This window comes from Mobula birostris, chromosome 31, assembly GCF_030028105.1.
Source record: "Mobula birostris isolate sMobBir1 chromosome 31, sMobBir1.hap1, whole genome shotgun sequence".
Classification (NCBI taxonomy): Eukaryota; Metazoa; Chordata; class Chondrichthyes; order Myliobatiformes; family Myliobatidae; genus Mobula; species Mobula birostris.
Genome location: NC_092400.1, coordinates 14,945,244 through 14,966,022, shown reverse-complemented (window position 1 = coordinate 14,966,022; position 20,779 = coordinate 14,945,244). Strand labels below are relative to the sequence as shown.

At 42.0% G+C, this 20,779-nt stretch overlaps 1 protein-coding gene across 1 annotated transcript; it reads right to left on the bottom strand.

Moving 5' to 3' along the window:
• Positions 1 to 728: 728 nt before the first annotated feature.
• Positions 729 to 10,741, bottom strand: bri3bp (bri3 binding protein). Its single transcript, XM_072247742.1, has 3 exons — positions 10,503 to 10,741; positions 6,768 to 6,870; positions 729 to 3,783 (listed from the first exon to the last, which is right to left on the bottom strand). Exons 1-3 carry the CDS (start codon positions 10,683 to 10,685, stop codon positions 3,371 to 3,373), a joined length of 699 nt encoding a protein of 232 aa, XP_072103843.1. The 5' UTR covers positions 10,686 to 10,741; the 3' UTR covers positions 729 to 3,370.
• Positions 10,742 to 20,779: the final 10,038 nt, after the last annotated feature.

The following is a 20,779-nucleotide window of genomic DNA, read 5'->3' as shown; positions in this document are numbered from 1 at the left end:
TACCAACACATGTATACCTTTGAACTTCAACCATTTCCTTGAGCTTGCACCAGACTTCCAAATTCCCACATGCAACTTTAAGTGAGGACAACTCGGACAAAAGGCACTCTTTCTCCCAGGGGGTGAAGGGCTTATGAATGTTCGTAATCAGGGTCAAGGGCTGGCTCAGATCATCAGGGTTCTCGACCTAACATTGCCTGTAAATGCCATCCTGACAGATATATCTGGGTAAAATCTCTCCCGAAAATATCTCCACACTAATTCCCACACTGTGCAAAATAAAAATGGTAGGTACCAGTTAAACAACACATACCTAAAACTGCAGAATATGTTCTCTGCAATCTACCACTTTTGAGCATCTGAACTCACGATGCCTGCTGCATTCCTCTGCATCAAGCTCCCCAAACGAGCATACACGCACCCCACTCTGGTGTCCCAAACCTTGGCAGCCACCCTCCTCAACTGGTGGCTCCGTCTCACTAAATTAACACACAAAGTTTCACCTCTTACACAAACACACATGTACACGCACACACTACTTTTGTATCTACCAGTTCAGCCCTCCACGTTCCCCTGTACCACCAATGTGAACAGATCCAAATGCCAGGGCTAATTTAAAAAAAATTCACCCACTTAGACTGCTGAGATTGCTGGCCACATGATGGGTCACACAAAGGTATCCCACTTCTGACACCAAATGTCACGTGAATGAAGTCACCGCAAAAAAGTACTGGTAGAAACAAAGCAGCTTCTTTATTCGACAAAACAAGGTATAGCAGGCATCATACGGAGACACTTTCAGTTGAGAGGTCTGCTGGCCCAACGTGGGGCTCGATATTTTATGTGCTAAACATCAAAATAATTCCATATTTACAATGTATCCACAATGTTTTCTTGGAAACTACACACAAACTTCACACATCCCAGTTCCAAAGCGCACCACAGACATACAAATGAATTTTAATCAGCATCGTCTGGTCTGAGATTCACGGCTTTTAGGAACCCATTGTTCAGAGCTGCACTGCAAATTAAATCCACAATACATATTCAGATCTGAAGACTGGTAGCAAAAGTCCATTGCTAAATGTAAATCAGCTAAACCCAAAAATTGTTCTAACAGGCAGAATTTTACATCCATCCGCAGAAATGTCCAACCAATAACAATGCTGCATTGTTTGGATATTAAAACATTTGCTTGGATCTCTGAAAGCCATTCAATAAGATCATTGCTATTCCCAGAATCTTCTGATCCAATAGCTTGACAATACTTGCAATTTTAAAGAACTGTAATTCAAAATGTACTGGATTGTTTTGCTTTTATTAACGTACAGTAGCATTGCTTAACAGATTCCATATATAGGTAAAAACGACACTGACAAGAATCCAAATACTTAACTGTAACATATAGTTATACAGTGCAATTCACCAAATGCATGACACTTGTTTGAATCCGGACAATTAAAAAGGCTTTGACTGAAAAAAAACCAAGTACATTGCTATGATTTTTGTAAAAAGGCATAAAACACATTATTTGACTCACGTGGCCCAATAAAAAATTAGTACGGTCAAATAATGTATTAGCAATGAAATTCTCACGTGAAAATCACCAAAAATTAACAGTCCATTTTGTATAATATTAAAGTTAGGTTTTGAAATTATTACAATACACCGAGTTTTAAATCTGGCTACAAAACAATGTTAGCTCAAATAAGATTATCATGATTTAGTCGATCACTTTAATTATGTTTTAAAATATTGATGATTTTCCTACATGTCAGAATCCACAATAACTTCAATTAATGTTCAATGGCTACACACAAAAAAATAAGCATTTATCTAGTGTGAATGTATTTTACCAGGCAGCTTTTGTTGCCCTTCAAGTGCTTGGTTCTAAACTCCAGAGCATACAGCATTTGAGAACATCCTCCAGAACAGGGGTTCCCAATCTTCATTATGACATGGTCCAATACCATTAAGCAAGGGGGCCATGCATCCCAGGTTGGGAATCACTGCTCTACAACCAATATAAATTACTATTTGTTGGTGGAATTAACTCCACTTAGTATAAATTTCATCGATCTTCATAACTTAAAATCCCATCCTCCTCATGTTTTTCTTACCTGATCAGTTACAACAAAGAACGGGGAGACTCCAGCACAAACTCTGATTCATTTCCTCAGATAGTCACATTTGACTGCAACCATTTACAATTCTACTCGTCTATCCTGTGGAACTGATGATCTCTAAGAGGAATCATACAAATTTGTGTGGTCAGCCCTAAATATGAGGCTATCCATTTTAAATAAATTTCTATTGAAGACTGGAAGTGGGACAGTAAACAGTAAACTTTACACCTTTTTTAATATATCATAATTAGGCTATATATAAATAATCTGGCAATGAATTACTCATCACATTATAAACATGCCATATTAATAGATTCATGATCTTTGAATAATTGGCAATAAATGATTGCAAATATACACATTTCTATACCATACTTCTATTCACATGCAATGTACCCACAAAACCAAAGGAAAAAATTCAAATGCACAGTAGTAAGAAATCTGGACCTTTTCTTTTCACCACAGCACATTGCATATAGAACACCAACTCAAGTTCTCTTACATAATTAAGGATCTAACCACATAGTTACACTGAAATGGACAGGAAGGGGAAACTAGAAGGAAAAATTGTACAAAATGTCTTTGAGTTTGCCCTTGGTTTTAATTGCAAACTGTGCAAGTGCTAAAAATCATCCAGTTTATCTATGAATGCACAAAGAGCACAGAAATGATGGTGTGCGCAATTAATGAGCACACATACTATTCATTCCTCCCTTCCCCCACAAAAGTTGAATAAGTTGAAAAGAATATTACACCAAATTATGCTGGCCATTGAAACTTAAAAAAAATACTTCCATATCAAGGGGTCTCTGAAAATCTGGTGATCAGTCACTGGTGCAAACTGGAAGATAAGCCCTCTGCATTTGGCCCAGTAAACAAGGGAATGCAGGGACCATGGACAGCGATTCCAAACAAACTGGTCCAGCATATTTCACCATTGCCTCTACTTTTATACCAATGAATAACAAACCATGTGTACTTAAGACATTTAAAGAAAATATTAAGATACAATTTACCATTTGTTATTAGCAATAATAATATACTCAATGAGTATAAAAATTTTTAAAAAAAGGTTGAATGATAAAGAAGGAAAGTTTAAGGACATAACTACTGGTCACTAATTCACTGACACTTCACAACTAATCCTGATTGTTACGAACATGGGTTGAACAAATCACACCTGTTAACAATGATTCATTATATATTAAACAGTGCTGGTGATAAGCAATGGTATTTTCCCAGCACTAAGCAGCATTTTGGTCGAGTTTTTCCAAGACTCTATTAAGACGAATGTTCATGAGCCTGATTTGACCATCAAGATGTTCAAGTTTATCTTCTACATGATTACCACTTCTCCTCCAATAAAAGCCAACTGGACCAGTTATAACATATGTCAAAACTAGAATGCAAAGGGGGAGCACTGCACCTTCAGGGTCACCTTCGTTCTTCTGCAGAATATACAAACAAGCAAGGGCAAAAAAGATGATTCGGGCAATCCAGAAAAAATAGCCAAATACTGTGCGTAACATATAAAACAGAAGTCCCAGACACATTGATATAAACCAGTAAGCTAAAAGCACAGCGACAGATATCAGGAGGACTTGAGATGGGTGGTGAACTGCAGTCGCTGGATTCAGATACTGGTGCAGGTTGGATGCTGCAAGAATAAAAACAAACATAATTTTACTTACTATAATAAACAAAGCAATTCAAGTAGCTATCCACTCTACGAGAATCATGCAACCTTTCCTTTTGTGAGAATGCAAAACTAAACTGCACCAGGTTATGGGAGAGGATAGCAGAGCTGAAAAGTTTACAGCTTTGCTTTTCACTAATCTGCTGAGTTTTCCCCCCAGCGTTCTCAGTTTTTGTTGTAAGTTACACAGCCGATTCAAGCTGTACATGAACTATTTGGTGCGGATCAAAATGGGAACAAATAGAATAATGGGCTTTGACTAAAATATTTAACTTTATTCAGTCAGTGCACTTACTTGATCTTTAAAGCCGGTGTTCTACCTTAAACCAAAGTAAACTTGTGACACACTAGTGTACTTATGATTGTACAGTAAAATAATCTTAGAACTTTAGTGAAGCTAGGTGAGCAGATATCGCAGACTACCAGATAGTACACTCTTAAGTCACTTTTTTCCTACATTTTACGACAGAGGTCTAATTAATTTTTAAGTGAACAAGCTAAGATTAAAGAAAGCAGGAAATTGACCTATAATGAGTTGAAAATACAGGAGCCTCAGGATTCACACCACCAGGTTCAGTAACAGTTATTACCCTCAACTATCAGACTCTTGAACCAGAGGAGATAACTTCACTCACCCAGTCACTGAACCGTTCCCACAACCTATGCACACACTTTCAAGGGCTTTTCATCTCGAACTCGATCGCTATTGCTTATTTATCTATTATCATTATTTCTTTAGTATTTACACAGTTAGTTGTCTTTTCCTGTTGGGTGCGGTCTTTCAGTGATCCTATTATGGTTCTTGGATTTACTGAGAATGCCCATCCTCGCCATCAAACCCGCAGATAATGGGGGTGTTGCAGTAGTCTAGTGACTAGTCTCTGCCCAGCTGAGGCCAGGAAACAACACTCAAAACACCTCCACGTAATTAACCCTCAAACAGGACCCTACTAAGGAGCACGTTGTCTCCCACACCATCACCGACCTTATCAACTCTGGGGATCTCCTGCCCACTGCCACTAACCTCATAGTTCCCTTACCCTGCAGCTCCCCTTTCTACCTCCTACCCAAGATCCATAAACCTGCCTGTCTAGGTAGACCCATTGTTTGTTTGTTCCTGCCCCACCGAACTTAATCCGTATACCTCGACACTGTTACATTCCCCCCGATTCAGTCCCTTCCTACAAGCATCCATGACACTTCACATGCTCTCAATCTTTTCAATGACTTCAAGTTCCCTGGCCCCAGTCATCTCATTTTCACTATGGATGCCTAGTCCCCATAACCTCTATCCCCTCCCCTTCAGAGGGCCTTAAAGCTGTCTGCTTCTTTCTGGACAACAGACCCAACCAATCCCAATTCCCCTCTGCCACCACTCTCCTCCATCCGACAGAACTGGTCCTCACTCTCAACAATTTCTCCTTCAGCTTCTCCCACTTCAAGACCAACGGTGTAGCCATGGGCATTTGCGTGGGTCCCAGCCATCCCTGCCTTTTTGTCGGCTACGTGGGACAGTCCATGTTCCAAACCTACACCAGTATCACTCCCCAACTCTTCCAATGCTACATCAACGACCTGCGTTGGTGCTGCTTCCTGCACCCATGCTGAATTCATCGACTTCAACTTTACCTCCAACTTCCAACCTGCCCTCAAATTTACTTGGTCCATTTCCAACACCTCCTCTCTCCCCTTTCTCAATCTCTCCGACTCCATCTCTGCAGACAGTCTATCGAATGTTAACGTTTATGAACCCACTGATTCTCACAGCTACCTGGACTATATCTCTTTCCAACCGGTCACTTGCAAAAATGTGATCCACTCTCTTAGTTCCTCCACTGCATCTGCTCTCAGGATAAGGCTTTTCATTCTAGAACTAATGAGATGACCTCCCACTTCGGATCCCACCACCAAACACATCATTCCCTCCCAGCCCCCGACCCCAACTTTCTGCAGGGATCTCGTCCATTCATCCTTCCCCAGTGACCTCTCTCCTGGTGCTTACCCTTGCAAGCAGAACAAGTGCTACACCTGCCCCTTCATTACCATTCAGGGCCCCAAACAGTCCTTCCAGGTGAAGCGACACTTCACCTTTGAGCCTGTTGGGGTCATCTGCCGTATCCAATGCTACCGGTGTGGCCTCCTGTATATTGGTAAGACCTGACATAGATTGGAGGACCGCTTCGCAGAACACCTACGTAACATCTGCCAGAAGAAAAGCGGGATCTTCCTGTAGCCACCCATCTTAATTCTACTTCCCAATCCCATTCTGACATGCCAGTCTAAGGCCTCCTCCACTGCCACTATGAGGCCACACTCAGGTCGGAGGAGCAATATCTGATATTCCATCTGGGTAGCCTCCAACCTGATGGCATGAACATTGATTTCTCGAACATCTGGTAATTGCTCCCCCTCCTCCTCCCCATTTTGTGTACACTGATTTGGATTTCCAGCATCTGCAGATCTTCTCCTGTTTGTGACATATACGTACTTTCATAATAAACTTATTTTGAACTCTGAAATGATTTGGGGAAATATGTCTGCTTACGTTCCTCACTCTGACTGCACACCTTGCCTGCGGTCCAGACCCGGACTCTGGCAAAAATTCTCACCTGTGCTACAGACTATGAACGAGTGACATGTGGAACTATGATTTCCAAAGAGATCGACATTGGAGTTTTACTCTAATGTCAAACTCTAGGTCAACGACCGGTATGTATTCTGTATCAAATGCAACATCAAAGTGGAAATTATCCTGCGTTAGATACAAGGCAGATATTTGCCTTTGTCTTCTTATGCAATGGAAGTTCACAGCCTTTTGTGGCTGCAAAATAATTTTGCATGCAAAATTCTATCAAGCAGTAATTTGATAACAAAGCAGGCATAAAGACTCAAGTTCTTTCACTTCAATGTCTCTTGCATCCCAACGTGAACAAGCAACTTTTTACCATCAATTCCAAGAATTTCCAGGAGGTCCGACCATATTTTCCACACGGTTTCCACTAACATATCCATACCAAAGACAAACTGTTCAGTTGCTCTGGAGAAAAACTGGAAGAACATTTTCTTCATTAGACCATGAATTCTAACTCAATCTGGTCCAATAAATTGCAGCACAGTTGACATATAGTATGAAGCCCATAATGTGCTTCTCTTTACCCCTCCATCCCAAAGCCCAGGGTGGCCGGACAAGAACACTTCAGGCAATACCAAAGATGTGTTTCTTAAAAATCAAATATCAATGCAAAAATCATTCCATTTTAACATTACACTAAGAGCAGCTCAATATTTATCTGAAACAAAGTAATTACAATTAAAGGTTACATGAACTTTGTAAATGAAAGCTACAATTAGATTAAAAAAGATCCCGTACTACAGCAATACACACAATGACCACTGGGTGCTGCTATTTACCAATGGCAAAACAAGCGTGCTGCCTTTGTGGGGATATGGCAAGTCATGACTGCAAATTATTTGGTACAAATTATGATCAGAATACAGATGACACTGAACTTCATTTGTTTCCCAAAAATAACATTAAACTTTCATCTCAGCGACTCAAAGCTGCAATACAAACCTGAGTAGTATCTCTTTGTATAAATGTCACCATTTCATTTGTTCTTCCTCCTCAAACCACTCTGCCCGCCCCCCCCCCCGTGATCATCACTTCCACCCTCCAAGCCTAACCCTCATCCTCAAACCCACCACCTCCTTCGGCATCCCCTCTCCAAGCCCTCTACAATGACTCTCCCCCCTCCACTCACTCTATCCTCCTTTCCTTCCCAAACACTCCCCAATCTAAACTGCCCCACCCATCCAGCTCCCCCAAACAACCACCTCCCTCTATTCTTCCCCTCCACCCACTCCCCATTCCCCCCATCTCGCCACTCTCTGTCCTCCCTCCCTCCTCCTCAATCTTCCTTCCGATTCTACCTCCCTGTAGCGGCCAAATCAAAACAATTGCTGCCGCCAGCAACCCCCACAGATGTTATACTTGCAAGATGCGCCTTCACTCCAATAATGATTGCTCCAAAAGTCAACGATTATTAGCAATTAGCAAACATACAATCTTGAAGCAATGAAACCTAAACGTAGCCAAGCATAACTAAGCGTTATTGAGCGGTCACCAAAAGCTACGACATCTGCCGGCCCCCAGATACTACAAACTGTGACCAACAAAGCCCGAATACATAACTTATTCCCTTCACTTTTACCACGCCCCCCCCCACTCATGGGACTAATTACCAGAATAAACATAATTACTCTCAACATGGATAGGGAACAGATGTATGGCTCCAACACCTCGCTTCTTCACACAACCATGCATTGTTCCCTCCTCATCCTTTCCTCCTTCCCTCTCCATTAGACCACAAGACCAAAATACATAGGAGCCGAATAAGGCCATTCAATCCATCGAGTCTACTCTGCCATTCCATCATGGCTGATTTAACCCTCTCAGCCCCATTCTCACCATAACCTTTGACACCTTGACAAATCAAGAATCCTATCAACCCCAGCATTAAATATACCCAATGTCTTGGCCTCCACTAATTCACCGGTCTCTGGCAAAATACATTCATCCTCATCTCCGTTCTAAAGGGATGTCCTTCTATTCTGAGGCTGTGCCCTCTGGACCTAGACTCTCTCACTACTGGAAACATCCTCTCCACGTCCACTCAATCACGGCTTCTCAATATTCGATGGGTTTCAATGAGATCTCCCGCCGATTCTTTAATACGCTAGCGAGTGCAGGCCCAAAGCCCTCAAACACTCCTCATACATTAACCCTTTCATGCCCAACTCTCCTTCCTCTATTCTGCCAGGCAACTTTATATTTACAGCTGTGCGAACCAACCATTGCACTGAGCAGGAAATTTTTACACGGCCTGGAAACCGTGCAGCACTTCAAATGTTTTTTTGGTAATATGCACATCAAACAAACACAAACCACAACTCACAACACAAGTAAACAATGTCAGGTAGTCAAAACAGCCGGCAGGCAAAACGGCAAAAGTAAAACGTTTTGACTAAATGGCGTTGGCAATCAGCAGGCCAGTGGTTTATTAATAATAAGTTACTTACTTCCATTCTGTGTTTATTGTTACAATTTGGAACAGTGTTGTAACTTGAAACACTGATAATGTAAATACGTTGAAGCTCTAAAATCTTTCAAAGGCTGTGGTACATTTGTTATTTAGAAAATTTATGGTTTACGTTTATTAACAGAATTACAAGATATTTTCACAATTATATTAGCATAATTTCAATATTATATTTACATAATGTGAAAGAAAACTCCAGCTGCACAGCAACAACAGCTATGTGTGCGGGAACATTTCAGTTACTGTGTTGCTGTGCACCCATGCAGCTTAGAGGAAACAGTGCTGCTGGATCCTCATTTCCCTTTCCCACCCTCATCTGCACTTCCACACCTCCTCTCTCGCTCACCAGCATCACACTCGCCCTTCTCTCTCACCTCCCACTCTCATGGCCAACAGTTCCACCTCCCATTTCCCGTTCTCCTGATTTACTCACAGCCCTTCTCTGCCTACTTTCTCAATCTCATTCCCTTCTCCCACCCTCACGCTTCCTCCCCTCGTGGTCACGTCCTCTGTCCCCTTCCCCACCCTTCCTCGTCCCCACCGCCCCTTTACTTACCTCATCCCTTGCCTTCCCCCCTTCGTCAAAACCCTCCCTCATCCCCTGCCCCCTACCTCAACTTCTTCCCCAGTCTCAATCTCTGCTGCCATCCCCTTCCCCTGCCCTCACATCCCCTCCTCCTCATCTCTTGCTACATCCCCTCCTGCCCCCTCATCCCATTTCTGCTCTTCCATACCTTCGCTTGCATCCCCTCCTTCTTCTTCCCCTCATCCTACTCATTCTTCCCATTCCCCCACTCCTCTGACCATACCCTTTTTACCCCGCTTGTCCCATTCCTATCCTCACCTTTCCCTTTTTGCCCCATTCCTACACCCCATTACCCCTTTTATCCCATTCCTACCCCTTTTCTTCTTGCCTCATCCAACCTGTCCTACTCAACCCATTCCACTCTTGCCCCACTCCAACCCCCTCCCTCCCACTCTTGCCCCAATCCAACACCCTCCCTCCCACTCTCGCCCCAATCCAACACCCTCCCTCCCACTCTCGCCCCAATCCAACACCCTCCCTCCCACTCTCGCCCCACTCCAAACCCCTCCTCCCACTCTCGCCCCACTCCAACCCCTCCTCCCTTTCTTGTCCCACTCCAAACCCCTCCTCCCACTCTCGCCCCACTCCAACCCCTCCTCCCACTCTCGCCCCACTCCAACCCCTCCTCCCACTCTCGCCCCACTCCAACCCCTCCTCCCTTTCTTGTCCCACTCCAAACCCCTCCTCCCACTCTCGCCCCACTCCAACCCCTCCTCCCTTTCTTGTCCCACTCCAAACCCCTCCTCCCACTCTCGCCCCACTCCAACCCCTCCTCCCTTTCTTGCCCTACTCCAACCCCCTTCTCCCCTCTTGCCCACTCCAACCCCTTCCTCCCCCCTTACCCCATTCCAACCTCCTCCATGCTCTCTTGACGCAACCTACCCCTACATACCCTGCTAGCCCCATTCATACTCCCTCTTCCCCACTCCATCTCCTCCTCCGCCTCTTCGATCCCTCGCCTCTCCTTTCCCGCCCCACCTCCTGCGCAACCTTACCTTGTACACCGCCTCCACCATCTGTTCCCCGAAAACGGCCACCAGATTCCGGTAGATGCCATTTGCGACCTGTCTGAAAAAGTTGTTTGACTTCTCGTGTGCGGTGGCCCGACGTACCTTGGCCGAGTCCACGGACACGAGGGCTGCCAGAAGCAGCGCAGCCAGCAGCACGGCTCTCGCCATTGCCAGCCCGGGGAAGCCAAGGTGCGCCCGCCAAAGGCGTCCGGCCGCCTCACAGCTGCCCCGACCCTCTTGTGCAACCAGCAAACACTTCCCACTCCAAAGACAACCCGCTCCGAAATCGACCTGTGCGAGGGGGCGAATATGTGGCGTCATTGCTGGATTGTTGCTTGCCTTTGATAATTAATGCAGGAAAATTTAAATTTTTATTTCCTATAATAGAATTATTTGCAATTTGATTTGTTGAGAACTGTAGTCGATCTTCAAGGTGCTCCTGCTCAGTCACTTCAAGCCTTCCATTCTTACCGGCCACCTCCGAAATCTCACAACTGAATTGGAAGGCTCTCATCCTCGAACCTACCAAGAAGCAATCACCTTAAAAGCCTTCGACAGGGTTAGATTTTTGTGACTAAAAGGTTATCTCCATTATTGCAAATCCATCATATCAATGCTGATGTAAAATTCATTTTCCCTTATGACGTAGGAGGCCATTTGGCCCGTCGAGTTCTTTCTGGTTCCTGCTAGTCCCTTCTCCAATTTATTTACCAGTAATGCATACTTTCTCATATAATTATGTAGTGCCCCTGAATCTCCTACCATCCACAATTGCAGATATCACTGGCATATATTGTGAAATTTGTTAATTTTGCTGCAGCAGTACAATGCAATTCATGATAATATAGAGGAAAAAAATATATATATCAAATACTTAAATAAGTAGTGCAAAAAAAAAAGTAGTCAAGTAGTGAAAAATGATCTAGTTCTTTCCCCGGCATATATGATGAATACACTCTGGTTTCCAGCCAGGTACAGGTGTCCTGACATTTCAATGACAAACTCTGCCATTTTCATCAGGGATGATGCCTTCGCATCTCTAGTCCGGTGGTATTTATACCCCCATAGTCCATCCCTCCTGATTGGTTAGTCCTCATCCTATCAGGTTTCTGTTCTATCACCTTGTCTACAATTGAATTCCAGTTCTTACTTAGAGTGAGACCTTTGTCTTTGTTAAAATTATTTTCCTCTAGTTTTATTTTTTATCAGGCAGTCCCAAAACCCATTGGCACGGCACGGTAGTTTTGTGCCATCGAAGTCAACCCTACGGCCATTGCGAATGCAGTGTTCTGCTACCTCCGATTTCTCCAGGTAACCCAAATGGATACACCTTCTGTGCTTGATGCGAGTTTCCACCATGTATCCCGTCTGCCCAATACCAGTACCAGCGGACTAGACGTCCCTGATGAAGATGGCAGTGTTTGTCATTGGAATGTTGGTTGTAATCAATACCTGTACCTGGCTGGAAGCCTGAGAAACATTTATTAGTGAGGTGGTGTTCATGGGTTCAATGTCCATTCAGAATTCGGATGACAGAAGGGAAGAAGCTGTTCCTGAATCTCTGAGTGTGTGCCTTCAGCCTTCTGTACCTCCTTCCAGATGGTAACAATGAGAAAAGGGCATGCCCTGGGTGGTGGGGCTCCTTAATGATGGATGGCACCTCTTTAAGGCATTGCTCCTTGAAGATGTCCTGGATACTATGGAGGATGGTGGTCATAATGAAGCTGACTAATTTTACTGACTTTGATCCTGTGCAGTAGCCCCTCCTCCCTACCAAATAGTGATGCAGCCAGTCAGAATGTTCTCCCCAGTATAGCTGTAGAAATTTGCAAGTGTTTTATAGGTGACATACCAAATCTCCCAATCTCCTAATGAAATATAGCCACTGTCTTGCCTTCTTCGTAGTTGCATCGATATGAAAGGACCAGGTTGTGTCCTCAGAGATATTGACACCCAGGTACTTGAAATTGCTCACCCTCTCCACTTCTGCTCCCTCTATGAGGACTGGTGTGTGTTCCCTTGTCTTGAACTTCCTGAAGAAACACAAAGAACAATGTACATTAACCAACTAATTCTCCAGGTTGTCTTTCGGTTGTGGAAGGATATCAGAACATACAGAAGAGAACGTGCAAACTCCACACAGAGAGCTCTGGAGATCAGGATTGAAACTGGGTACGGCAGCCATCCCTAGCCTGAAGCCTGAAGGTAGATGGATACCTAAACTTCACGGGCAGTAATGGATCACTGAACTAGGAATAATCTTATTCAATAGCATCTAAATGTGATTTGTAACTTTTCCTTCATTTCTCATGCAATCCTGTATCTGTGTGAACTGAGGAGCTCCAACAAATCAGAACTGTTTAGACAAACATTTCCTTCAGTTTGTCTCAGGAAGCTTCTCAGAGACCAGTCAACTACTTAATACAATGTTTTTAAAGGTAGCAGCCTTAAAACGACAATTATCATTTTACACTAATGCTGTATATACTAAAATACCTTTATTGAGAGCCGTTGGTACTGCCAAATACAAGCACCCCCAATTATTTCCAATCCTTCCCTTTCAATAGTCCTGTATTCTTAGACATATGCATCAACTGTTCCCAAATATTTTCCTCCTAACACTGACCCCACAGCCTTGTATTCTTTCATCTCAAAAGCAGGGCCCCACTTCCCAGACCAAAGAATGGTGATAGTAAATTTAAAAAAGCATAAAATGAGTGGCTCTGTTATAATGCCCATTGCCCAACAAAACCTCAGACAGCAACATTCCAAAACTACTTATGATTAAGCCTTACAATCAGAACAGTCTTAATTAATCTACAGCGTACAATAGTTTCATATACTAGATTTGGCCCTATAAAAATATAGCATACCTCAATTAAACTTGTAGCAGCCAAACCAAACCAAAACAATTGCCGCTGCCAGTAAACAGATGGATTTGTTATACTGGCATGAACGGGCCCTCACTCCTGTAATGCTTGCTCAAACAGTTGAGGATATGTATTCGATGCCTTATTAGAAATTAGCAAACATGCAATCTTGAAGCGATGAAACTTAAGCGTGCCCAAATGTAAGTGAACTGCAATTGAGTGATATTGAGTGATCAGCGAAAGATTTGACACCCGCTGGTCCCAACTACAAACTGCAGAGAACAAAGCATGAAGATGTGACTTATTCCCTTCACTTTCACCACGCTCCCACTCATGTGACTAGTTACCATAATAAACAAGAACACAGAATACAAAGCAAATAGAGAGCAGATGCATGGCTTCTACACTGCTAAAATTCCAATTTATTCAGCAGCTGGATTAATCTCCTCACAATAATGTTTGCCTTTACAATGTTTTGTGCTTCCAGTTTAATTAGCCTCAGAATTGATTTTATGTGAAGACTCTTGTCCATGCAGTCTCCATGAGTTCACCTGATGTTGTGGTTATTTGGGGTTGTCCTGAAAATAACCCACCTGAAATCTATTCTAGCAGTACTGTACTTACAATTCTGTGTTGTATCAAGGTCATACAATCCTCTTACACCTCCACCCCATGTCAGGATGGTTTGAAGGTCCTCCACTTCTTCCTGGAGAACAATTCCCCTCCAGCAACATATTTATTTGCTTGGCTGAAAAATGTTCTCATATTAAACATCTTCACATAGAACTCCACCCACTTTCTGCAGATCAAAGACGTAGCTTTGGATACTCACCTATACCCAAAGTGTGCCTGTCTTTGTGGGATATATGGAGCAGTCCTTGTTTCATTCCACCCTAAGTCCACTCCCTCAACTCTTTTGTTGCTTCGTCACGTGCTTATTTGCGCAGACCTCCTAAATTTCATTACTTTTCCTGCCAAATTCCACCCTGCCCTCTTTCTTCCCTTCCTTTTCTGGATCTCTCAGTCTTCATATTGGGAAGTAAGATAGCTACTAATATCAATTATCAGCCTATCAACTCCTATTGTTATCTCATCCATCTCTTTCACCCTGCATCCTACAAGGACTCTATTTCCTAGTTCCTTGGAGGGTGAGTCCTGCAGGTATTCTCTCTTCCTGAATCATGGCTTCAGCTCTACCACTGTTAACAAAGCCCTTGACTACATCTCATCCATTTCTGTCACTCTGTTCTCACCCCATCTCCTCCTGTGCAGAACAAGGACAAAGGTCCCCTGCTTTTCACTTTACACCCCACCAGCTTTGCAGTTTCTGCCACCTTCAAAGAGATTCCACCACGAGTTGTGTCTTCTTACCTCTTCCCCTTTCTGCATTTCATTCCTTTCCTGACTCCCCGGTCCATTCTTCTGTTCCCACCAGCCACTTACATCACTTTCTCTTGTAACTGAACTTCCCTTCCAACCATCTGGTGACCCTCGCAATCTTTCCAGGTGAAGCAGCAGTTCACTGGAACTTGCTGTTATCTACTTCATAATGTTCTGTCCTCTACACTGGAGAAATCAGATGCAGACTGGGCGATCACTTTGCAAAGCTCTTGCATTCAGTTTGCAGGATGACCCTTGCCTCTGGTTGCCTGCCACTTTGATTCTCCCATTCTGGCCCATCAGACAGCAGCCTCCTGTACATTTATATTGAGACCTAACAACCTTGAGGAAGAATACCTTATCTTTCACTTAAGCAATGTTGCAGCCTTCTTGCCTCAATATTGAACTCAACAACTTAAAGACAACTTGATTTCTGTATGTATTAGTCATCTATTCAGTCCAGTACATCACGGGTAAAACCCTCCTAACCATCTTCCATTGATCCTGCTAACAGAAATTGTTCTATTGATACATGCTCGCAGTATGCTCACAGGAAAAAGAAACACAGGGTTGTATGTGGTGACACCTATGTACTCTGATAATAAATGTTACTTTGAACTTTATTTGTGATATTGGCTCAACTTGCTCTGTGATTTTCCCCTTTTTTCTTTCCTTTCCTTTCATGAGTGAAGGATACACCCATTTTGACATGCATCTGAACAAGCTTCTGGCTCCTTCTCACTTCTAAGGAAGTGCTCTGACCTGAAACATTAGCTCTGTTCCTTCTTCTATCGACGTGGCTTGATCTGCTAAGTATTACCACTACCTTCTGTTTTTATTTAAAATTTCCAGCACCTGCAGTTTGATTTTCACCAGCAATCACTGTTCCTCTAAGCTGCATAAGTGCATGGCCACACAGTAACTGCAATGCTCCAACACACATAACATGTTGCTGCACAGCCAAAATTTTCTTTTATATAATATTAATATAATTTTTTAATTATGCTAATATAATTTTGAAATCAGTTAATATTTGTGTAATACCCTGTAATTAATTATGTGTTAGTGAATATAATCCATAAATTTTCTAAATAATAAAGGTAACACAACCTTTACTTTGAAACATTTTAGAGCTTCAATGTACTAACTATATTGTCAGTGTTTCACGTTACAATACTGTTACAAATTGCAACAATAAACACAGAATGGAAGTCAGTTGCTCATTGTTAACAACCCACTGAGCGCCGATGCCATCAAAACATTTTACTTTTCCAATGTGCCTTTTGGTTGTTTTGACTGCTTAACATCATTTGCTTGTGTTGTGCATTGTGGTTTGTGCTTGATGTGTACATTACAAAAAAAATACCTAAAATGCTGTGGAGTTTTCAGGCCATGTAAAATTTTCCTGCTCAGAGCAGTGGTTGGTTTGTGAAGGAGTGAAAAAAAATTAGAGGGAATGTTGCTACAAATCCACATTCTTTCAACTTGTCTGTTAAGAATGCTACATTGGAATATTAAAGTTGGCAGTGCTGCTCATAGATCATGCCCATTCCTGTTGATGTTTATTAGATAGAAAGCTTGAATGCAGAATGTTGCATTTGTATAGGTCTGTTGCTTGCTGCAGAACCTCCTATAACAAGGGCTGTTCGTCAAGTATACAGTGCCTGCACCCAAACTTGTCAGATGTAATCGTGAAATTGAGAAAAATAAACCATGAAGCTGATAAGAGAGTAGTAAAATACCGGAGCTATGCACAGGAGATTTGTAACAACATTGCCAGGACCAAAATTAATTAACTACCAGGGAAGATTGATGAAGCAGGGGTTTTTGTTTGGCACAGAGGAGGCTGAGGGGAAACCTTATTGAAATGTAGAAAAAAATTATGAAAAGCCTAGTAGAACAAATAGGAAGGACCTAGTTGAAAACCAGAGGCCATAGATTTAAGATAATTGGTAAAATGATTAGAGGGAGATGAGGAGAAATATTTTCATCCTGAAAATGACAGGGTTTTAGAACTCATTGTCTAAAAGGGTGGAGGAGTGAGTAACCTCTATCATATATAAATAATACTTGACTGTGCAGTTCTAGAGTCATAACTGCAGGGTTACAAACTGGACCTGGACAGTGTGATCAGGCTGGAGAGCTGCTTTTCATCAACATATGACAGGCTGAATGGAATCCTCTTGTATTATAAATTGTATCTTATTTCTATTTTTATGATACTTTGTTGGTTTCCTAGAAAATACATCACACTTGTGTAAAACACCCTCAGCATGTTCAAAATAATGTTTGCCCCAGGACTGTGTCAGAGGCCTCTTGGAGCATGGAACTATTGGACCAAATTGACAGCCTAGGGTTCCAAAGGGAACTGCCAACTGCCATCTATTCATAGCTCAGCTTATCTCAGATTTCCACACATGCTCAGCCAAACATCCTGGTGTAGCCAATCAGTTTTTTTAAAGCTTTAAATTAGTCTTGGGAGCAATTTTCAGCAACATTAACGAACCTCAAAGTTAAAGCATCTAACCTGGCCCACTTTCTCTTTACCTAGAAAGAGGCAGACTTAGAATATCGAACCATTTCACTGATAGATATTTGTGTTTCATTCAGCTCCAGAGAAACGGATCCATTTTTTTTTGAGGCATCAATTTAGTCTTCATAACTATTCTCAGCAATGTTACCTAAATCCAAATTTATGCATTTAACTTGAACAAGCACCCTACTAATTTTGTATGAATAATTCCTTTTTTGAAAAAAATTATTAAAGAGGCAAAAAAAAAAGTTATCCAAGTTTTTTTAACTCCCATTTGGGTACATTGCTATAGTAAAAGAGGAACAAATATCTTTGATAATAAGGTTTTGAAAAAGCTTCACTGCTAGAGTTGCTTAGATGTAAGTTAAGCGGTATTTTAAAATAGCTCCTACAAAATAGAATGTCTTGCAAGTTAACTGATCCTCAGCTTCCTGTGGCAACAGGCCAGAGATAGAGCTGAAATATTGTGGTTCTGGTTCTTCAACATGCACAGCTCAATACTGTGAGCCCACAAATATGTCTTCTAAATGCAAAGCACTTTTCACTTTCCAAAACTTTTTAAAACAACTTACTGGCAGGCAACAGGAAAGAAAACTGTCCCGTTCGTTAAGGTATTTGTTTCATTAAAATTTTGCATTATATAGCAAAGTGAAATTCCTATTCTTTTATCTGAGGAAAGCAAACTTTTAAAAACAGTTAATCTTTTTGACCTGATTACAAGCAGAAAAGAACAAACAGTTAACATTAAAAGTTACAATTGTTTCTTCACAATATATTGTTAAGATTGCTTGGCATGGCGTTGAACATATTATATAGCAGTGCATTATTTTTTACAGAACTAAGTTATAAAACAAAACAACAGAGCTTCCTTTGTTTTATGTATTAAAAGATTCCACATTTTTTAAAGTCCAGTTTACAACAACCACTTAGGAATTCTGCTTACTGTTTTAATCATTTACTGCTGCATTGTGATGATGATGTTAATTCCTCATTTTGTTGTAGACCTGTTGGTAGGTATCATGAGTTGAATGATGCCATTGAGGAGTAAACATAAGATGGAAGTGATTTGCTGTGGGCAGCTAAATCGAATTGAATTGACTTCATTACTTACATCCTTCACATACATGAGGAGTAAAAATCTTTACGTTACATCTCCATCTAAGTGTGCAATGTGCAATCATAGTAATTTATAATAAATAGAACAGTCAATGTAACATAGAAATACACTCAAATCAACGTGAGTTGATCAGTCTGATGGCCTGGTGAAGAATCTGTCCTGGAGCTTGTTGGTCCTGGCTTTTATGCTGCAGTACCGTTTCCCGGATGGTAGCAGCTGGAATAGATTGTGGTTGGGGTGCCTCGGGTCCCTAATGATCCTTCAGGCCCTTTTCTCACACCTGTCTTTGTAAATGTCCTGAATAGTGTGAAGTTCACATCTACAGATGCGCTGGGCTGTCCACACCACTCTCTGCAGAGTCCTGCGATTAAGGGAGGTACAGTTCCCATACCAGGCAGTGATGCAGCCAGTCAGGATGCTCTCAATTGTGCCCCTGTAGAAAGTTCTTAGAATTTGGGGGCCCATACCAAACTTCTTCAACCATCTGTGGTGAAAGAGGCGCTGTTGTGCCTTTTTCACCGCACAGCTGGAGTGTACAGACCACATGAGGTCCTCGGTGATGTGGATGAAATTTGATGAGGTGTTCCACTGAGTTTAAAGAAGGTCATGCATGGTGCTTACTGCTGATTCTGACATTTTTCTTGGAATTGTTACACATTATGTCCCTGCTGTGTCTTTAGATAGACGCATTCAGAAAGTGGCTGTTTGGCCATTGGAATAAAATCTTTCAAGTTCACCAGATGGATAAATAGACCAGGGCCAGCATCTTTCCCTAGGCCAACATTCCCAACACAAAGGCCCTGCTTCCTCACCTGTAGCTGCATTGGGTTGACCATATTGTCAATATGTCCAACACCAGGCTCCCAAAACACACACTCAGTCCCTGGCTCGATTGTGGCAAACAGAGTAAAGGATTCAAGGATGGACTTGAAACTTCTGGGAACCTCTGGTCCTCCGATCACTCAAACGAGGAGAAGGAACATTCAATTTGGTATTGAGAACTTCAAGACCAAACATTGGGAGAGAACAGAAGGTCTGTACAGGTAGCAAAAAGAGCATGTCACCTCCCAAGGTTCGTGGGTTCCCATACTGTCTCCATCAGTCATCTCAGAACCCATAAAACGGGAGTAGAAGCAAGTTACGTTCCATCTCAAGCGACTGGCGAAGAAGAAACAAAACAGCTCCTCACTATGTGCTTCAGGGATCGTGTGTCCAAACAAAAATAAGTTATATGGAGTCATTAACATAACACAGATTTAATTAGGGTTCAAATGAGCACTGAAAATTTGCAAATGTGCCGTGCTGCACTCCCACACCTGAAGTAAAAAATATTTATATTCTGCAAGATTAATGAAGGAAGCTGGGAGTACCAGTGACCAGGTCACATAGCAGAATTGCTGAAAACTGAAATCATGAGGCAACATAAGCACCACAATCAACGGAATAAACGGGAAGCTTGATGGTCAGATAACACGATGATTCAGATAATGGGTGCGCGAACACGTCTCATGTTTGGCAATTACCATGAAGGAAACAGAGAAAATGGCTGCTAAGTAAATAAGATGAACCAAAGTCTTTACATTCTTTGATTGAAGTTTAAAGCAGATTATATCTGAGCATACTGTGTGCATAATGAACATAACATTTTGCTCTGGGCGTGGGGGTGCTTATTAATAATCACTAGTACATGTGGCAGGAAGGTGAGATAATCAATATGAAGATCATTTTTCTAATAGTAGATGGGTGAGTTAACCAAGATTTAACTCACTCATGGTTTGATATATACTGTATGTGATCAAATACAGCAGATTAACATGGAGATTTTAAGAACTTAACTGAAACTTTTGGAAAAAACAAAGTAAAAACCTCCTTTTCCAATCCTGACTATCAATGGGTTTACAACATTGGCACAACAGCATTAAAACCACTGAGGTAAATTCATTAGGAATATTGGTACTTCCTGATTTATCTCACAAGCTTCTTTTCGGACTTAATGTATTTGAACTAGACAGAATAACTATGAAGGGCTTTGGCCCGAAACTGCAACTATACACTTTTCCATAAATGCTGCCTGGCCTGCTGAGTTCCTCCAGCATTTTGTGGGTGTTGCTTGGATTTCCAGCATCTGCAGATTTTCTCTTGTTTGTGATGATGTTCTGTGTTCTGTCGTGAATGTTTCCATAGCAACTGTACTGGTTTTCTCAATGCCTCGATATCAGAGTCATGGAAAAAGGCCCTTCATCCCAGTCTGCGTTGCTCAACAAGATGGTTCCGCCTGCCGTGCAGGTATAGCGTGTTTTCTTTTACAACTGTCTAGTCAGCGCGCAATGCCAAATAAAAAAGGGTATGGTTTCCAGTTTTC

What these genes read in the sequence shown, in the direction of transcription:
- bri3bp (XM_072247742.1), bottom strand. Translation starts at nt 10,685, where the DNA reads ATGGCGAGAGCCGTGCTGCTGGCTGCGCTGCTTCTGGCAGCCCTCGTG. An exon ending in TGGTGGAGGCGGTGTACAAG is followed by an intron (nt 6,871 to 10,502) that starts GTAAGGTTGCGC and finishes ATGTTCTTCCAG; the next exon opens with TTTTTCTCCAGAGCAACTGA. An exon ending in GGAAATTCTTGGAATTGATG is followed by an intron (nt 3,784 to 6,767) that starts GTAAAAAGTTGC and finishes TTATTCTTGCAG; the next exon opens with CATCCAACCTGCACCAGTAT.